Raw genomic sequence first — 19,324 nt, 5'->3', positions numbered from 1 at the left:
AATAATGTCTAGGTATTATTATTATATCTAATTATTGTTTGTTATGTAGTCACTAAATTATGTCCGACTCTTTTGCGACCCTATGGACTATAGCCCTCCAGGCTCCTCGGTCCATGGGATTCACCAGGCAAGGATACTGGAGTGGGTTGCCATTTCCTTCCCTTCTAAGTATTAGATTATAATAATTATTATATATCAGATTTTAATAATATCTAATTATATATCCATGGATTATAATAATTCATTTTGTGTGTGTGTAGGAACAACCATGTTGTTGCTGTTGTTTAGCTTCTAAGGCATGTCCTACTCTTTGTGACCCCATGGATTGCGACATGCCAGGCCTCCCTGTCTTTCATTACCTCCCAGTGTTTGCTCAAACTCATGTACATTGAGTCAGTAATGCCATCCAACCATCTCATTCTCTGTCATCTCCTTCTCCTCTTGCCCTCAGTCTCTCCCAGCATCAGGGTCTTTTCCAGTGGGTCAACTCTTTGCATCAAGTGACCAAAGTATTGGAGGTTCAGCTTCAAGCATCAGTCCTTCCAGTGAATATTCAGGACTGATTTTCTTTAGGATTGACTGGTTTGATCTCCTTGCTATCCACAGGACTCTCAAGAGTCTTCTCCAGCACCACAGTTTGAAAGCATCAGTTCTTTGGTACTTAGCCTTCTTGATGGTCCAACTCTCACATCCATACACGACTACTGGAAAAACCATAGCTTTGACTTGGCTTTAGTGAAAAGAGGAGCAAAATGGAATCCCCAGGCTGTCAGCACTTGGGCCTTCCACACCCTGGCCCCAGGTGCTAGAGGCCAGAAGGAGGGAATGAGACACAGCAGATGTGAATTATGTACGTGTAAGTCTTTTGGGGCTTCCATGGTGGTTCAGATGGTAAAGAATCTTCCTGCAATGTGGGAGACCTGGGTTTGATGCTTAGGTTGAGAAGTTCCACTGGAGTAAGGGAATGGCAACCCATTCCAGTATTCTTGCCTGGGGAATCCCATGGACTGAGGAGCCTGGCGGGCTATAGTCCACAGGATCGCAAAGGATCGGACATGACTGAGTGACTAACAAATCTTTTTGAGGGTTAGCCCTACACTTAAGGGCTTTCTATGGCGCTAGTGGTCAAGAACCCACCTGCCAATGTAAGAGACACAAGGGACATGGGTTCAACCTCTGGGTTGAGAAAATCCCTTGGAAGAGGACATGGCAACCCACTCCAGTATTCTTGCCTGGAGAATTCCATGGACAGAGGAGCCTGGTGGGCTACAGTCCATGGGGTCACAAAGCATCAGACACAACTAAAGCACGCACAAACTCATGTGGCCCTCCACCTAAAAGATTCTTTTTATTCTTCTTCCACCATGTGATTCCTTACTCTGAGGCCTGAGAAGCAGGCACACTCTCAGGGAAACAGGCATCCCCGCGCTGATCCAGTGAAAAACTGACCTGTGATAAAGCCATTTCAAAGTCCAGAGTACTGCCCTCTGTGGTCCACTGGGCAGGCTGGAGTGACAAACGGCCGGAGAGGTTGGGACCATGTAAGTCTGTACTGGAGGGATACGGCAGGCAAGTGGCCCAAGGAAATGGGGAGGGGGGCCCCTGGCAGACCCCCCACCATCTTGGCACTGTGGTCAGGCATCGCTGACTCATGCTGTCCACCTCGCCGGGCTGGTGAGTCCTAGGAAGCCCCTCCCCGAGCAGCTGTGAGCTGCGCTGGATCATCAGCGTAGAGATGATGCAGTCTGTTTCAGGTCGTTGGACGGGGTTTCCCAGGGCTTCTGCACCTTAATGTGGTGACAGCTCCCTCCCAGGCAAAGCAAGCCTTGTGTCAGTATCTCCAGAGCTGGCCTCCTTGCAGGTTCCTGAGTCCTTATGTCTCCTTGCTCCCTGACATTTCATCTTATTTCACCAGTCCTAGGAAATGAGGATCATTGGAAAAAAATGATCTAGGTTCCCCCAGAAGAGTGATAATAAGAATGATCAGCAGAGCTTCCCTGGTGGTCCAGTGGTTAAGAATCTGCCTGCCACTGCAGGGGACCCAGGTCTGATTCATGGTCTGGGAAGATCCCACATGCCACAGAGCAACATACACCATGCACCACAACTGCTAAAGCCCAAGCGCCCTAGTGCCTGTGCTCCACAGCAAGAGAAGCCTGTGCACCACGGCTAGAGAGCAGACCCTGCTCGCTGCATCTAGAGAAAAGCCCTCACACAGCAGCGAAGATCCAGCACAGCCCAAAATTAAAGAAAGAAGGATCAGCAGTTAATTGTTACCCAGTTTTGAACTAATATATGGGCTCTCAGTGTTGAAAGATAAGACCTAAGAAGGGATTATTGCTTCTTTCTCTTACAAAGTGTGTTTAATGTCTCACACCAAACAGGCATGAGACAAATTAATCAAACAGCTTTTTAAAAGTGCCCCTTTTTGAGCCAGCAGTCTGTTCCATGACGAGGAAGGCAGAGCTGTTGGCATTCCCAGATGAATGCCTGAGAGTGGTACCAGGCTGGATGCTGGCAGCCTCCAGGGATCTGTGCCTTAGGCCAAATCACTGAAGCCAATTCCTCTTGGAGTTTTAGCTCCCGATAATGGTGATGGTGCTTTGATAATCCATGCGGGCGCTGCTGCGAAGTAGCACCTGGGGCAGTCATTTAAAGAAGTTTGTGTCTATCATATTTTCCCACGGTTGGTATCTATGTCTACATTTCTGCAGTTTTTCACTCTTTGATATGTAGACCGGGAGTCTCTGTGCTTTGCTCTGAAAGTTATGGGCCATGCCATTCCTCCCTTGGATTACTTCTCATACAGTTTGTGGTAACCAAAGAGGGAAGGATGAAGGGTGCCCCTTAGTAATTTTTTCCCCCACAGCTACTAATTAATCTCTGGGAGGATTTGGTTCCTCACAGCAACTCATAATGCCAGGTGGCGCTAGTGGTAAAGAACCCGCCTAACAATGCAGAGACGTAAGAAAAGCCGATTGGGTCACTGGATCCGGGAGATCCCCTGGAGAAGGAAGTGGCAATCCACTCCAATATTCTTACCTGGGAAATCCCATGGATAGAGGAGACTGGCAGGCTACAGTCCATGGGGTCACAGAGTCAGACATGACTGAGCACGTACATTCTACTGCTATACCTAATAAACATTATGCATGTGCTAAAGGCAGGTTGAGCATGTCAGTTTTTTGTAAAGGTTTTCAAAGGAAAACCAAAACACAGCAAAGTTACAGAAATGAGAAGTTTGCATGTTATCATTGGATTGGAACTTGGATTGGTAGAACATATACCGATTTGGGGGAATTACGGAAAAGAAGTTTTAAGAGATTTGATTAATATGATTGAAGGACTGTTAATTTTGAGGAACATATTGGAAGAAAAAAATGACTTGAAGGGAAAACAAATAAATGGGTACATGGATAAAAGTTGTATTTGACTAGCTGACCTCTCCACTGTGAGCCCTTTTCACATAAATGTGTCGCTTTAATCAGTCTCCTCATTACAAACCTTCTCAATTTATATTCCATTGAAAACTCTTTTTCAGATGTATATGGTTAGTCATTCAGTCATATCCAACTTTGTGACTCCATGGACTACAGTCCATGAGCCTCCTCTCTCCATAGGATTCTCCAAGCAAGAATACTAGAGTGGATTGCCATTCCCTTCTCCTGGGAATCTTCCCCACCCAGGGATTGAACCCAGGTCTTCTGCATTACAGGCAGATCCCTTGCCATCTGAGCCACCAGTGAAGCCCTTTTCAGACTTATAATAGCATTTAATCTATATTCTAAATCATTCACAAAATGCAATTATAAACCCTCATTTCCCGACAATTCCTTTTGAGATTGGTTCATATAGAGTTAGCTGAAGTTAGTGAATAATACATATCCAAAAAGAAGTGGGAAAAAAAAAAACAAAAAGAAGTGGGAGATTGGTTCATATAGAATCAGCTGTAGTTAGTGAATAGTTCATATCCAAAAAGAAGTAGGGGAAATAATGTTTGTTAGTACAGTGAATACCTGTAATGGTTCTGTCTGCTATCAAGTCTGCTCTTGGCTTGTCACCATTGATTACTTCTTTTTTTAAATTTATTTATTTTTAATTGAAAGACAATTGCTTTACAGCATTGCTTTGGTCTCTGCCATACATCAACACGAATTATCCATAGATAAATATGTCTCCTCTCTTGAACCTCCCTCCCACCTCCTACCTATCTCCACCCCTCTGGATTGTTACAGAGCCTTGGTTTGAGTTCCCTGAGTCATACAGCAAATTCCCACTAGCTGTCTATTTTCCATATGGTAGTGTATATGCTTCCATGCTACTCTCTCCGTTCGTCCCTCTCTCTCCTTCCTCCCCACCCATGTCCGTAATCTATTCTCTATGTCTGCGTCTCCATTATGCCCTGCAAATTGTTTCATCAGTACCATCTTTCTAGATTCTGTTCCCATTGATTATTTCTAAATGATGTTTCTGACAAAGCTGTGCCCTGGAGAATTTTAGATACTCCTTTTTAGAGTAGTCTGGTACCAGGAAAAGAGGGAGACACCGTGGTGTTGTGAAAAGATAGCTGCTATGAATAACAGCTTAATTTATAGCTCGCTGTGTGCCAGGGTCCACGCTGAGTGCTGAGTGCTTACAGCTCCCGGCAATGATGCTGCAAGATACTTCCCACTATTGCCTTTGAGACTCAGAGACATCCAGTCACTTGCCCCATGTCACACAGCAGGGAATAGCGGATCCCAATAGCCTGTTTGTTGGAAACCATGCTTTTCTCCTATGCCTCTCGCGAGATTCAGTTTCTGAAGCTATTTTTACCAAGAAATTGTGCTATGGGCATATTTCCCGATTTTTTTTATTTTACAGTGACTTCTGGTGCCCCTTTTCCATCTCTTGTGCTTCTGAATTATTATTCATCACTGTAGTCAAAGTGATGATTTTTGACACCTTGATTAGTACATTTTCAGGATCGGTGGAAATTTGCATGGTATTTCAAGCTATATTGAGAGACTAATTAGCACGTTAGGACAAATAAATGGCAAATTGCTTATCAAGGTAAATAAAAACTCCAATTTTATACCTTTACCACTAATATCGTCCTACTACTGAATTTATTATTTATTCCTCTGTGCTGAAAAATGTGTTGTGTTGTTGTTGTTGTTTTTAATTTATTTCACTGAAGTATGGCTCAGATGGTCAAGAATCTGCCTGCAATGCAGGAGACAGGGTTCAGTCCCTGGGTCAGGAAGATCCCCTGGAAAAGGGAATCTTACCTGGAGAATCCCATGGACAGAGGAGCCTAGTGGGCTGCAGTCCATGGGGCTGCAGAGAGTCATACATGACTGAGCGACTTAACACACTTACAGTGATTTGCAATGCTGTGTTAATTTCTACTGTATAGCAAAGAGATTCAGTTATACATAAATATACACTTAATTTTCATATCCTTTGGAATCTGTTAAGTTTATTTTTTAAATTTATTTTATTGAAGTATAGTTGATTTACAGTGTCATGTTAATTTCAACTGTACAAAAGTGGTTGTTATACATAAATAAACATCTTCTTTTTCATATTCTATGGAATATAAGTTTTTTTAAATTTATTTTGTTGAAGTATAGTTGATTTACAGTGCTGTTATTTTCTACTGTACAGCAAAGTGATTCAGTTATAGCTATATATATATATACACATTCTTTTTCATATTCTCTTGAATCTGTTAAGTTGAAGGAAGCTGGTCATACCATACATTGATTTAACCACTCTTTGTTTCTCTAGATTGGAAGAAAAACAAGAATGCACTTTAAAAACCACTTCTGGTTTATAAGGTGACCCATCAATCCTCACAGTGACAGGAAATCAAGATGATTTTGTCTGCGGGGTTTCATTTATTAAAATTTAATTTGCTCCTGCGCTTGGCTCCGGTGCTCTGTGCTAGCAAACTAGCTATAATTAGATTAGCAGCCTGCTAAACGCTGGTGACAGCTGAGCCTCAGAGAGCATGTGCCGGATTCCGCCCCAGCCGCTCCTTATTGGTTGCCAGCCGTGCTGCTCGCCGGTTTGATAGGTTTCCACAGAACTCTTTATGCTGCATTGGAGACACGGATACAGAAATACTCCGCTGCGTCCTGGCCACGGCCGAGGTGCTTAGCTGGTAACGTTACAGGAGTAATCGGGCACCCAGGAGAAGGCGGTCGTCTTTGTTGTGAGCGCAGGGCAGTCACCGGCTGCCTAAAGGGCTCAGGGATAAAAGTTGCAGCTCATGGTAATTACTTTGCATCTTTATCTCTCCTGCAAAACACGGCCATGCATGAAATGAAGCGTGCTCATCATGTCATCTGCTTAATTTGATCTTGCTTTTGTTAATATCACGCAACCCTCCAGCGTTCCATCTCAAATATGCTCTCCGGGAGAAGGCTGAACTGGTAAACAACCAGCTTCTTCGTGTGGGAATCTTGTTTTTACCTGGATGCTAGAGTGCAAGTGCTGGGGAGCGAATCTTACTGGTTTCTTTGCTGTTTAGGGGAGCCCAACGCTGCATCCGTCTAGGTGTCTCTGGAGGTGCGTTTTGGTACCCGGGCGACTTTGTTTGCACGGGTCCGGACTCTCCTGAATAATGAGCCCTGGAGGAGAGTTCGGAGAATCACACTTTAATTAGGACAGAGCGGTGGCCCTCCTGGTGTCAGCGCAGGGTCTCAGCAGAAGTAACCTCTATTGTTTCTTCAAAGATCTGTGCAGCCTTCATTTTGGATGGGTTCTCTTTGTTTCCCCTTCTGTAGTTTTCATGAAGCCTCTTTCTTGTAGAGGATGTTTGCATATCTCATTCTTCCAGAGACACTGCAAGGTGTGTATTCGGCCTGTGCCAGACAGAATTTTTGACTCAGGCTTTGTTTAACAGGGATGTTGTTATGGGGAGTTGACATCACAGAAGGTGGGGTTCTTGCCACTTTGACTGATGTTTGACAACATTTAAAAATTTCTCTTTGTGGTTGCCTGCATGATTTTGCAAATCAAACAGTAAATAATCTTGAATTCTGTGATAAAGATGTTGCATTGGGAAGAAGAAAATATTTAAACAGCCAAGGCTGAGCTTAAAGAGATGCAAGCAAATGCAATCCAGTTGTTTGCTTTTCAGCATATCTAGAGTACAGCTTCTCTGCGGAGTTCTGTTTTATTAGGAAAGAGTCCCCTTGCCACTGTTTAGCCCCCAGACTTAAAAATTGATGTCCTCACCGTATCAGACAGTGGAGACCACAGAAACTTGTGTATTGAGTCACCAGTCACACGACTGGCTGACTGCCACCATGCGTCTGGGATCGGTGGAGAACCCTGATGGTATCTGAAAGCCGTCAGGAATTATCTCCCTACTCCTGAAAAGCCAGACGTTGCCATTTAAGAATCTGGTTAAAATAATTGCTTTGAATTGAAGCTATAATCTGGCTCAAGGGGTTCAGTGTGTTCTCTGGTGGAGGACAACTTCAGAATACTAACCATGGTTTCCTCCCCACCCATACCTCCCAGCCCCTGCAAGTTGCCTCCCTAATCCTTTCCTGGGGCATACTCTTTCTCCCAAATAATGTTTTGTAAAAAGGAACAAGGAATATTCTGCAAGTTTGTCATTTATGGTTATAGGGTGTTGTCTGTAATAAGTTAGCTGTGGTTGCTTGTCATCCAGCATCTCAGTTTTGAGATACTGTGTCTGTTGAGATGGGCAGTGAAGGGGTCCCCCTGCAGCCAGCTCTGACTTCCTCTTCGGACGCCCCGATGATGTAAACCACACCCCTGGTCACATCTCACCAGGTTGCGTAGAGAGGGCAGAGGGCACGGTCCAGTTCCTGACTTTGCTCTTCCTCACCTGCCCAGAACCTTCCTGCCTCTCCATCTTTGCCTGACCTGCTCCCTGTGCAGATGTGGAAAGTAACCTCCTACCCACAGATGGGCTTGGACCCACACTTGGGGAGAAATTAATTGATGGGATCCCATCCTTGTCTCTCCCCTTTCCTTCTCTGAATCTCATAAAACACTTCCTAAATTACCTTGGCCTTAGAGCATTCTAAGAAGTTGACTGTCTTAAAAGTAAATTATTGTTGTCAAACGTACTCCGTGTGAACCTCCCTGTGAGCATCTCGTTAGGCTGTGCGTCACGGAAAGCCGAGGGAAGTGGTTCTGGCTGATGCTGACTCTCAGGTTTGGATCCTGAGACTTTCTGTGTCTAGAAGAACTTATTACAGATGTAAACATTAATATAACGGTGTATGAATATTGTGTAGTGATTTACTATCATATCCCAGAAGACCTTTTAACATACACTAAAGGTGCATTTTTCTATTCTGATAGAGCACAAATAAATTGTTATTTATGTCATTGCAAAGTAACAAAATCTGCACTTTTATCTTCAGATGAATCACATCTTAAGTTTTTTTAACTACAAGAAAGGAAATATATGTATTTCTGAGATAAAGAAGCAAAAATTAGTGTCTGAGGCACTTTAGCATTTTGTTCTTATAATTCTATAGCTCTTTATTGATGAATGACATTTCTGACCTATCAAAAACAGGTCTGTGAGCATGAACTAGAGTATAAAACATGTAATAGTTTAAAAGTAAAACATTACCTTATATAAGTGGTGCTTTCTTTTTCTTTTAGAGTTTTATAATCACAGTAGGAAAAATGATAATCAGATTAAAAGCGAAAAGTCCTTCCATGTAGAATTTGTTGTTCCACAAAGAAGCTGAGGTGAACAGGGTCTGAAAGTTCTAGTGGAAAGAAGGATGTATGGTCAGTCGATGCCGAGAAGTGAAGAGCTGCAGAGTTGTACCTGCAGGTGGCTTTCTGGCTGGTTCCCTGGGCATCTGTGGATCAGAGGCAATGAGGGAGGGACTTCCCTGGTGGTCCTAGGGTTGAGACTCTGCCTTGCCACGCACAGAACTTGGATTCAGTCCCTGGTTGGGGAACTCAGATGCCACATGCCACAGAGCCAATGAGACCCAACACAGCTAAATTAAATAATAAATATTTTTTTTTTTTTTTTTTTTACAAAAAAAGCACTGAAGGAAGTCTGTCATTGGCAATCGATAAATATTGCAGGGTTGACACTCCAAAACCTGCCTGGGCTGTGAAAATGTTTTTGGAGACATTGGGCCTCTTCTAGGGGCTTCCCAGGTGGCGCTAATGGTAAAGAACCTGCCTGCAGATGCAGGCGACAAAAGAGACATGGGTTCGATCCCTGGGTTGGGAAGATTCCCTGAAGGACGGTATGGCAACCGACTCCAGTACTCTTGCCTACGAAACCCCATGGACAGAGGAGCCAGATGGGCCGCGGTCCATAGGGTCGCAAAGAGTCAGACACGACTGAAACGACTTAGCACACATGCGTGCGCTCAGTATCACTTGTTGTCTTATCTGTGGTCTGTAATAAATGTCATAAATAGAAACTATCATGTCTTTTATTCCTCCTATTTTTGCTTCTCAGAATGCACACTAGATGGTTGCATGAAAGTATTTTTATTTCGATAGATTTATATCATGTAGGATTCAAAAAAATTTTTTAATATATCCAGGAATTTAAAAATGCATCATTGGGAGTTCTGTAGTGGTCCAGTGGTTAAGACTTTGCCTTACAATGGAGGGGGTGCAGGTTCAATCCCTGGTCAGTTAGCTAAGATACCACATGCCTTGTGACTAAAAAACCAAAACATAAAAAAACAGAAGCAGTATTGTAACAGACTCAATAAAGACTTTAAAAATAGTCCACATGAAAAAATATTTTAGAAAATAAATAAGAAATAAAAATGCTTCTTAAAGGAATCTGAAAATACCTTCCTTACTGTTGTACTCTTAGTAATTCAGGGATTCCTTTTGGAACTGCCTGCATTGCCGGGAGTTATCATCTGCTATTGGATGCCTGTTGGCTCTTTTATTTGTTTAATTAGCTCTTTTATTTACATCAATCATTTATTTTGTATGTGGTCATTAAAGAGAAGCCTGTAAAATCTGGGCTTGGAATTTAACACTTCTGTTTGACCTTACTATGATTAAGGCCTTCTGCTCTCCTTTTACATTTGATGGCATTTAGACAGATTTTCAGGGCTTCCCTGGTGGCTCATTGGTAAAGAATCCACCTGCCAGTGCAGGAGATGTGTGTTTGATCTCCTGTTTGGGAAGATCCCCTGAAGAAGAAAATGGCAACCCACCCTATATTCTTGCCTGGAGAATCCCATGGACATAGGAGACTGGCGAGGTACAGTCCATGGGGTTGCAAAGAGCTGGACACGACTTAGGGACTAAACAACCACCACCACCACATTTATACTTGCTGTCTGTGGTTAAATATGTCCTTGAAAAAGTTGTCAAAGCAGGAACACTGAACTTGTAAATGAACTGGTTATATAAGAACTAACACAGTTTGGTTTACCTCCCTGTTTGTTATTATTTTCTTTCGAGTTGATTGACCGAGTTTTAAAAGAATTATCATTTTCTCCTAGTGTGTACAGTTAATAGCCTGCCTATTTTTGTCAAATGGAAAAGCAATAGCCGTCTCTTTTTTGCCTCTATTTTTAGTTGTTTCGTGCAGTGGCGAGTACCTGAAGGGCGCAAGGATTCCCTGCGATTCCTGCCTACAACTGGGCAAACACTCATTCCCCTCTCAGGTAAGTCAACTGCTTTGTTTTGATCCATTCTGAGCAGAAGATATTGATTCTCTCTGAAACTCATGTCAGTATCGCACTAAGACAGAGAGACAGAGGTTTCAGATGCTTTGCTATCTGGCAAAAAAAAAAAAAAGGCATCCCGCTACTGAGGTCCTGCAGGACGAGAAATATCGATGACAGTAATGGTGACGTCCTTTCTCAGGGGTTTCCATGTTGTTGCTGACGTGTCTGCTGGCAGTTACAGTCTTTTAAGGGCTGTGTCATATTAATAGTTACTAGTAATCTCCCTGATATCTAGGAGTGCCTGAATTTGAAGACAAAATGAACTGAATGCACGGTGAGAAGCGCCATGTGCTTGGGGAATGAGGTGCTGCTTCCGGGCTGGCCTAATGCTGTGGGGCTAGCAGCAAGTGCCCTGGGGTTTGGGACACAGAGATCTCTGCGGGACAGCCTCCCACGGGAGGTCACGTCAAGAGGGCAGAGCCCCGATGCCAACCAGCCGACAGGCCGAGAGGGTGGGGCCGGTATTGGAGGATGGACTCTTTGTGTCCATCCTGGTTAAGACTGAAGGCAAAAGGAGAAGAGGCCGGCAGAGGATGGTTGGATGGCGTCACTGACTCAATGGACATGAGTTTGAGAAAGCTCCAGGAGATGGTGAAGGACAGGGAAGCCTGGCGTGCTACAGTCCATTGGGTTGCAGAATCAGACATGACTGAGCAACGGAAGAATAACACAACAACATAAAGGACATTGCTGGGTGCTTTGTCCCACATCCACACCACTACCAGATTCCTTCCTGATGGTGAGCGTGGAAGCTGCCTATAACCAGAGGCATCTTCTCATGACGGAGCTGAGGAAGTGGGTGAGCAGAGATCAGTGTCTAGGGCCTTCCTCTGCTTTGACAGAAGGACTGAGATCCCAACATCACCAAATGAGGTTGGGAATATTTAGGAAAGAGAGGAAGCTCTCTGGTTAACACAGGTCTGCAGGGACCTGACAAGTGGTGAAAAGCAACCCTTATGAAATCACTAAGTTTGAGCCTTAGTGTCCATGTCCCCGAGTGACCACGCACTTTGGTTTCATTGCCAGCCTTCCTCCAGCCTCTTTTCCAGCATTCATATGTAATACACCTTTTTACCTGGACAGCATACCATGCATTTTATAGTTGTTTATTATTGCATCATGCAGAACTTTATTGTAGATGGTTTTGGCCTCCAGCAGTCTCAGCATCTAACTCAGGCTGACAGATAAAAATGAGCTCCTGCCTAGTGGAATTCTGCAATGTGTGGAAAGAGAGATTCAAGAAAAAGCCAACTATACGTATCAGCAATCTACCCTTAAATCCATCAATGTTATCACCATGTCACCTTATCCCAGATGTGAGAAGCTCTGACATGAAAGCCTTGGGCTCCTTTTGGCTGGAGGAAACTCAGTGTCTCCTGTTCCCAGCCCCCACGTCGTAGAAAGGCACCTGCTCACAGGTGGGTTTTATGGAGGTTGCCTCCAACAGAGCCTGTCTTCCCAACTCCACTTGTTCTAGGAACCCACCCCTCGTGATTTGCCCTGAAGTGCAGAGTTTTCTGGAACATAGGACTTTCAAGTGCTAAAAGCAGGACAAGTCCCCAGCAACAAGGGGCGGCTTTATCCCTCTTATGATTCCCTGCACGACCCCCTCCCCTCCACCCAACAGCTGGCTCCTGACAGTAAGGGAATTGGCCGCCCAGGTGACTCAAGTGGTAAAGAACCTGCTTGCCAGTGTAGGAGACGGAAGAGATGTGAATTTGATCCCTGGGTCGAGAAGATCTCCTGGAGGAGGAAATGGCTGTACGCTCTAGTATTCTTGCCTGGAGAATCCCATGGACAGAGAAGTCTGGAGGGCTGCAGTCCATAGAGTTGCAAAGAGTCAGACACGACTGAACTCACAGGCTACCTGGTGGAGATAATGAGTTACCTTCACAGACGTCATCGTCTTGAGCTTTGTCAGTATTACTGTTTGGCCAGATCTTGTATTGGGGAGATGAGAAAGGAGTCAACCCTATCAATCATTAACACAGTGTCACCAGGTTGTAAGCCCTAGCTCTGGGCCTGTGTGTCTAATTCTCAAATAATGCCGAGTCATTGTGTGCTGCTGCTAAGTCACTTCATTCAGTCGTGTCCGACTCTGTGCGACCCCATAGACGGCAGTCCACCAGGCTGCTCCATCCCTGGGTTTCTCCAGGCAAGAACACTGGAGTGGGTTGCCCTTTCCTTCTTCAATGCATGAAAGTGAAAAGTGAAAGTGAAGTCGCTCAGTCGACCCCATGTACTGCAGCCCACCAGGCTCCTCCATCCAGGGGATTTTCCAGGCAAGAGTACTGGAGTGGGGTGCCACTGCCTTCTCCCATTGTGTTCTAGTTACTTTAAATTGTTTTTGTATCAGTTTTCTCTTAGCTAAACTAGAAATATACAAAAGTACTCTAGAGATTGCTATGAAAAGCGTAGTTTCTGTCTTATTGTCCAAATGTTTTCAGTTGTTTTAGGCTATTTTCACGTGTAAAGTTTGTTAAAACTTTGTTCTTTTCTGAGTTTACAAATGCCAAATAAGTCGCTTTATGAAGAATATGTATTATTATTGTCATTAACATTTCTCACCACTCCTCAATGAGTTCATTTAAGATTATTAAGGTTTTAAAGTACCAGGTGGATCCTTTTTTTTTTTTTTGAAAGTGGTCCCTTCTTTAAGGAAACTAAAAAAGAAAAGGCAGGCATAAAATGACCTTATCATGTTCTTTGGGTCAAACTGTTGAGTGTTTTCAGCCTAGAAGTTCAGTGCTCCTGTGTAATGTGTATGTGAGTCACCTTTCTGGGGACACACAGCCACCAACCTTTGTGCACTATTCATGTGATTGAATTTCAGGAAGTAAGTTACAATGGTCCCTTTGGTTGTACTTGCTCGTTATCTTAATCAAACTTAGGTAATTGATAAAGTCAGTTTTCTCCCAGAAAGTCGCCTTTTTCAAAACCTCTCAGGATGGAGTTTTGTCGCTTTAGAGCATGAGGGCTGGGGACCTGAGATTGCTGGCAGCAGGAACAACCTTGCACGTTTGTTTGTTAAGTGGCCCTGAGCGGGCATACCTGCTAGCTTTCCACATCACTGCTCCACCTCAGTGTCTCACGAAGCTGGTCATCTGCAGAAAGGAATCTAGGTCTTATCCATGACTCATCTACCTTTCATGCCAGCTTCTCTGACTTCTGCCTTTTCCCACATCAGCTCTCTGCCAGGCGAGTGACTCCGAGCTCAGGTTCCACCAGGCCTGTCGGGTGGCTCCTCAAAACTGGCAAGGCTGACCTTGAGCAGGTCTCCTGGAGCCAGGGAGAGCTGGCCGCCAACAAGAACCTGACCTGGCTCGCTGCCTTTTAGAAAAGAAGAGGGAGGTGAGGAGAACCTCTGGAAATAGCAGCTGGGATTTCAGTTGTTTTATTCCTCTCATAAAAATTGTATAGACTTTCAGAAGAATAGAAACAGGGATATTCCCCTCTTTAAAATAAAACTCCAGGACTTCCCTGGTGGCCCAGTGGTTGAGACGTCACCTTCCAATGCAGGGGGTACAAGTTCAATCCCTGGTCAGGGAGCTAAGATCCCCCATGCCTTGTGGCCAAAAAAAGAAAAACATAAAACAGGAGCAATATGGTAATAAATTCAATAACAACTTTAAAAATGGTCCACATAAAAAAATCTTTTAAAAATCTTATATAAAGTTCCCCAGTACACAGATTCTTTTTGTGAGGATTTAGCACACGTTTATTATGAAGTTCGAGAAGCCACTATTGATTGCAATTTAAATTATTAAATTACAATTAAGTGATTTGACTTAACTAAAATGCTATTTTCTTAAATCAAATGAAAGACATAGTCTGTGGGTTGCTGTGTGCATAGTTTGTTGTTCATTATTAATGACTGTTACATTGTAAGTAAGTTCATTGTCAGTGTAACTGTTTTTCTGAAGAGAGCAGCAGCAAAGTTAAGGCTGTTGTCTGTGGAAGGCCTGCTCTGGGGCAGGGGTCACAGGCCCCCCTGCAGTCTTCACATGCCCTGTAGATTAGTCTTTGTGGTGTAGACAAGGGTGCAAGAGTCAAAGAGGTTAACCTCATACAGAGGGTGACCACGTGACTAGACACACGCTGGGTATAACACCCAGATTCACCCTGGCTCTTCTGTTGGACTCCAGACCTGAATATCATTGCTTCCTGAGAGAATCATAAATGGAATGGGAAGGTTGGTTGAGGATAATTGGGCTATGGGGAAGAGGGTGGGAAAGTTTCCAAAAAACACAGCTGTCTGGTAGAATATTATGAGACCCTAGGAGCCAGGGGCTTCCCTGGAGGCTCAGTGGTAAAGAATTCGCCTGCAGTGCAGCATTTGCAGATTCAATCCCTGGGTTGAGAAGATCCCCTGGAGTAGGAAATGGCAACACACTTCAGTATTCTTGCCTGAAAAATTCCATGGACAAAGGAGCCTGGCATGGACTACATTCCATGGGGTTACAAAAGGGTCGGAGATTACTGAATGACTGAGCTTGCTTGCTGGAAACCAGGGCAAGTCCTCAATGAATAACAGAAGAGAAAAGGCCAAAAAGTCAAGTGATAAAAGAGGCCGTCAGAGCAGGTGCATGAGAGAGAGAGGAAGACACTTTCAGAGTGACCAGACCCTCCTGTCTGGCTTGTTCTCCAGCCTGCTGGGTGGTCTGCTGCATCACTGTGATCGAGAAAGCATTTGTGTGTTTTGAATACTGACGTTCAAAACCACATGACACTGCTCAAGACCATGTGATCCTTGAGCAGTGGAGTGTCCTCTCCACGCTGGTCTCTCTTCAGTAGCCCAATACTGTGGTCTCAGTGTGTGTGTCCCTCCCCAAATTCCTACACTGAACTCTGGGTGGCTCCTGTGATGGTGTTAGGAGCTGGGGCCTCCAGGCGGTGCTGGAGTCCTGAGGGTGGGGCCCTCCTGAATGGGATTAGTGCCCTCTACAGGAAATGCTCCAAGGAGAAGCGCCACCACTTCTGCCATGTGAGGACATAGTGGGGAGGCTGCAGCCCAGAAGAGATCCCCACCAGAACACTACCATGCTAGCCCCATGATCCTGGATGTCCAGCCTCCACGACTATGGGAAATAAACATTTGTGGTTCATAAGCCACCCAGTCCATGGCATTTGACACATATATAATATACATATATATTATGTATATAGCAGCCAAAACATAACTAAGACACCTAGAATAAAGGCAGTTGCTATATAATACAGGGAGCCCAGCCTGGCACTCTGATGGCCTAGAGGGGTGGGGTAGGGGGAGGGGAGGGAAGCTTAACAGGGAGGGGATATATGTGTATAATTATGTCTGAATCGCATTGTTGTACAGCAGAAAACAACACAACACTGTAAAGTAATTTTCCTCCAATTAAAAACTAAATTTAAAAGATGTCATTAAATATTCATTTCTGTTATTTTGTTAGGTACTGTGTTCATAGATATAACAGAAAACCTGAAAATCCCCCTAATCTGAGTTTCTTCTTTGGGGACTTCCTCCTCTTTGGCAGAGGAGGTAAAATTCTTTCTCGCATCTCATCTTTTTGGGGTGTTTGGACAGACTTACTCTTGTAGGTTCATCTGAGTCTAAAATGTTGATCTCTTGCTTTTACTTGAATCTCGTGGGCCTGATGCTCCGAAATACAGACTTAGAGTTGAGCTCAGCAACATCCTTGGTCAAAGAGAGGCAGCTTTGACCAGGACAGTTAGTGGAAGGACCCTCCTCTGGACCAACGGGACTCATGGTTCTTTACCCCATATGCCCACAGAGGCATCAAACCTTGCAAACTCTCTCTGTGCCCCGAGCATTGGTATTGTCATCTCTTTGTCACCAAACAGCTCCATTCCTAACTTTGCCGTTTGCTTGTCAGCTTGCCCTAGTCTTTGCTCTAAGACCAGTCCACTTAGTAAGCAGAAAATTCTGAAGCCCTGTTTTCCTCTTGTTACTTCCTGTTCCAAAATCCTGTTTCTTTCTGGTTGTTGTTGTTTAGTCGTTAAATCATATCTGAGTCTCTTGCCACCCCATGGACCCTAATCTGCCCACTCCCCTGTCCATGGGATTTTCCAGGCAATAATACAGGAGTGAGTTGCCATTTCCTCCTCCAGGGGATCTTCCTAACCCAGGGATCAAACCCGAGTCTCCTGCATTGGCAGGTGGATTCTTTACCACTGAGTCACCAGGGAAGCCCTTCTTTCTGGTTACCTCTGACGTTACCTATAAATGTCAGAGTGAAAGTGAAAATCCCTCAGTCGTGTCCAATTCTTTGCAACCCAATGGACTGTAGCCTGTCAGGCTCCTCTGTTCATGAAAGTCTCCAGGCAAGAATACTGGAGTGGGTAGCCTATTCATTCTCCAGAGGATCTTCCCAACCCAGAAATCGAACTGGGGTCTCCTGCATTGCAGGCAGATTCTTTACCAGCTAAGCTATCAGGGAAGCTTGGTAGTTAAAGCCACCTCTTAACTAGGCTACCCACCTTCATCTAAAATCAGTGTCCATCTCTGTCCTCCTGTTCCCACACACCTTGCTCATCAGAGTTTGTGAGCTTTTCCTTGCCTGGAATTCCTTATCAGTTCCTGTCTCCCAGAGTCTGGGAATTCCTTTGAGGCCCATTGTAAAACTTACTTTTTCTGTTAAAAAAAAAAAGAGAGACTTTTGAGCAAAATTCAAGAATTTTTGCCAGTCATTCATTCAAATTTCTTCACAATTAAATATATACCAGGTACATTTATCAGTAGTCTTGAAATTATCTTTTGCTTTAAGTATTTATATGATTCTCAAGTTCCATGGCAAATTGATATAAAATTTGTCCCTTAATCCAAAGACTTCCCAAGCTCTAAGTAAGAAAGTGAAAAGTAAATCAGAAAGAGAAAAACGAATATCATGTATTAACACATATATCTGGAATCTATAAAGATGATGCTGATGAAGCAGTTTGCAGGGCAGCAGTGGAGACGCAGACATAGAGAAGAAACCTGTGGACATGGCGGGCAGGGAAGGAGAGGGTGGAACAAATTGAAAGAGTAGCGTGGAAACATAGACTTTGTCATATGTAAAATAGACAGACAGTGGGAAATCGCTGTGTGACTCAGGGAGCTCAAACCAGTGCCTGTGACAGCCTGGAGGGTGAGATGCAGTGGGAGGTGGAAGGGAGATTCAAGAGCGAGGGGCCATAGGTTTATCTATGGCTGATTCATGTTGATATATGGCAGAAAACAACACAATATTGTAAAGCAATTATCCTTCAATTAAAAACAAATAAATAACACTGCCCAGGCTCTCAGTTGTTTGCTGTTTATTAAGAGCAGTGCCATACAAACCACCCCTGGTGTCCACATGGCACACTGGGAGGACGTGGGCTGGGGCTGAAATCCGAGAAGAGACTGCAGGTCGTTTTTGCTGCATTCAGTTCAGTTCAGTTCAGTCGCTCAGTCGTGTCCGACTCTCCGCGACCCCATGAATCACAGCACGCCAGGCCTCCCTGTCCATCACCAACTCCCGGAGTACATTCAAACTCATGTCCACAGAGTCGGTGATGCCATCCAGCCATCTCATTCTCCGTCGTCCCCTTCTCCTCCCGCCCCCAACCTTTCCCAGCATCAGAGTCTTTTCCAGTGAGTCAACTCGTCTCATGAGGTGGCCAAAGTATTGGAGTTTCAGCTTTAGCATCAGTCCCTCCAATGAACATCCAGGATTGATCTCCTTTAGAATGGACTGGTTGGATCTCCTTGCAGTATAAGGGACTCTCAAGAGTCTTCTCCAACACCACAGTTCAAAAGCATCGATTCTTCGGCGATCAGCTTTCTTCACAGTCCAACTCTCACATCCATACATGACCACGGGAAAAACCATTGCCTTGACTAGACGGACCTTGGTCGGCAAAGTAATGTCTCTGCTTTTTAATATACTATCAAGGTTGGTCATAACTTTCCTTCCAAGGAGCAAGCGTCTTTTAATTTCATGGCTGCAATCAGCATCTGCAGTGATTTTGGAGCCCAAAAAAACAAAGTCTGACACTGTTTCCACTGTTTTTCCATCTATTTCCCATGAAGTGATGGGACCAGATGCCATGATCTTTGTTTTCTGAATGTTGAGCTTCAAGCCAACCTTTTCACTCTCCTCTTTCACTTTCATCAAGAGGCTTTTGAGTTCCTCTTCACTTTCTGCCATAAGGGTAGTGTCATCTGCATATCTGAGGTTATTGATATTTCTCCCAGCAATCTTGATTCCAGCTTGTGCTTCTTCCAGCCCAGCGTTCCTCATGATGTACTCTGCATATAAGTTAAATAAGCAAGGTGACAATATACAACCTTGACGCACTCCTTTTCCTATTTGGAACCAGTCTGTTGTTCCATGACCGGTTCTAACTGTTGCTTCCTGACCTGCATACAGGTTTCTCAAGAGGCAGGTCAGGTGGTCTGGGATTCCCATCTCTTTCAGAATGTTCCACAGTTTATTGTGATCCACACAGTCAAAGGCTTTGGCATAGTCAATGAAGCAGAAATAGATGTTTTTCTGAAACTCTCTTGCTTTCTCCATGATCCAGCGGATGTTGGCAATTTGATCTCTGGTGCCTCTGCCTTTTCTAAAACCTGCTTGAACATCTGGGAGTTCACG

At 44.3% G+C, this 19,324-nt stretch overlaps 1 protein-coding gene across 1 annotated transcript in view; it reads left to right on the top strand.

Annotated features, from left to right (window-relative positions):
• LOC129560012 (uncharacterized) overlaps positions 1 to 19,324 on the top strand; it is a 141,956-nt gene that overhangs the window by 65,659 nt on the left and 56,973 nt on the right. The window contains exon 4 of the mRNA XM_055431973.2: positions 10,555 to 10,643. Coding sequence (XP_055287948.2) covers positions 10,555 to 10,643 — 89 coding nt within the window. The remainder of the gene's footprint in view (positions 1 to 10,554; positions 10,644 to 19,324) is intronic.

Source organism: Moschus berezovskii, chromosome 16 (assembly GCF_049115385.1).
Source record: "Moschus berezovskii isolate FMDL1 chromosome 16, NW_MosBer_1.0, whole genome shotgun sequence".
Taxonomy (NCBI): Eukaryota; Metazoa; Chordata; class Mammalia; order Artiodactyla; family Moschidae; genus Moschus; species Moschus berezovskii.
Note: the sequence above shows the minus strand (reverse complement) of the source record. Positions and strands in the feature narration are given on the sequence as shown.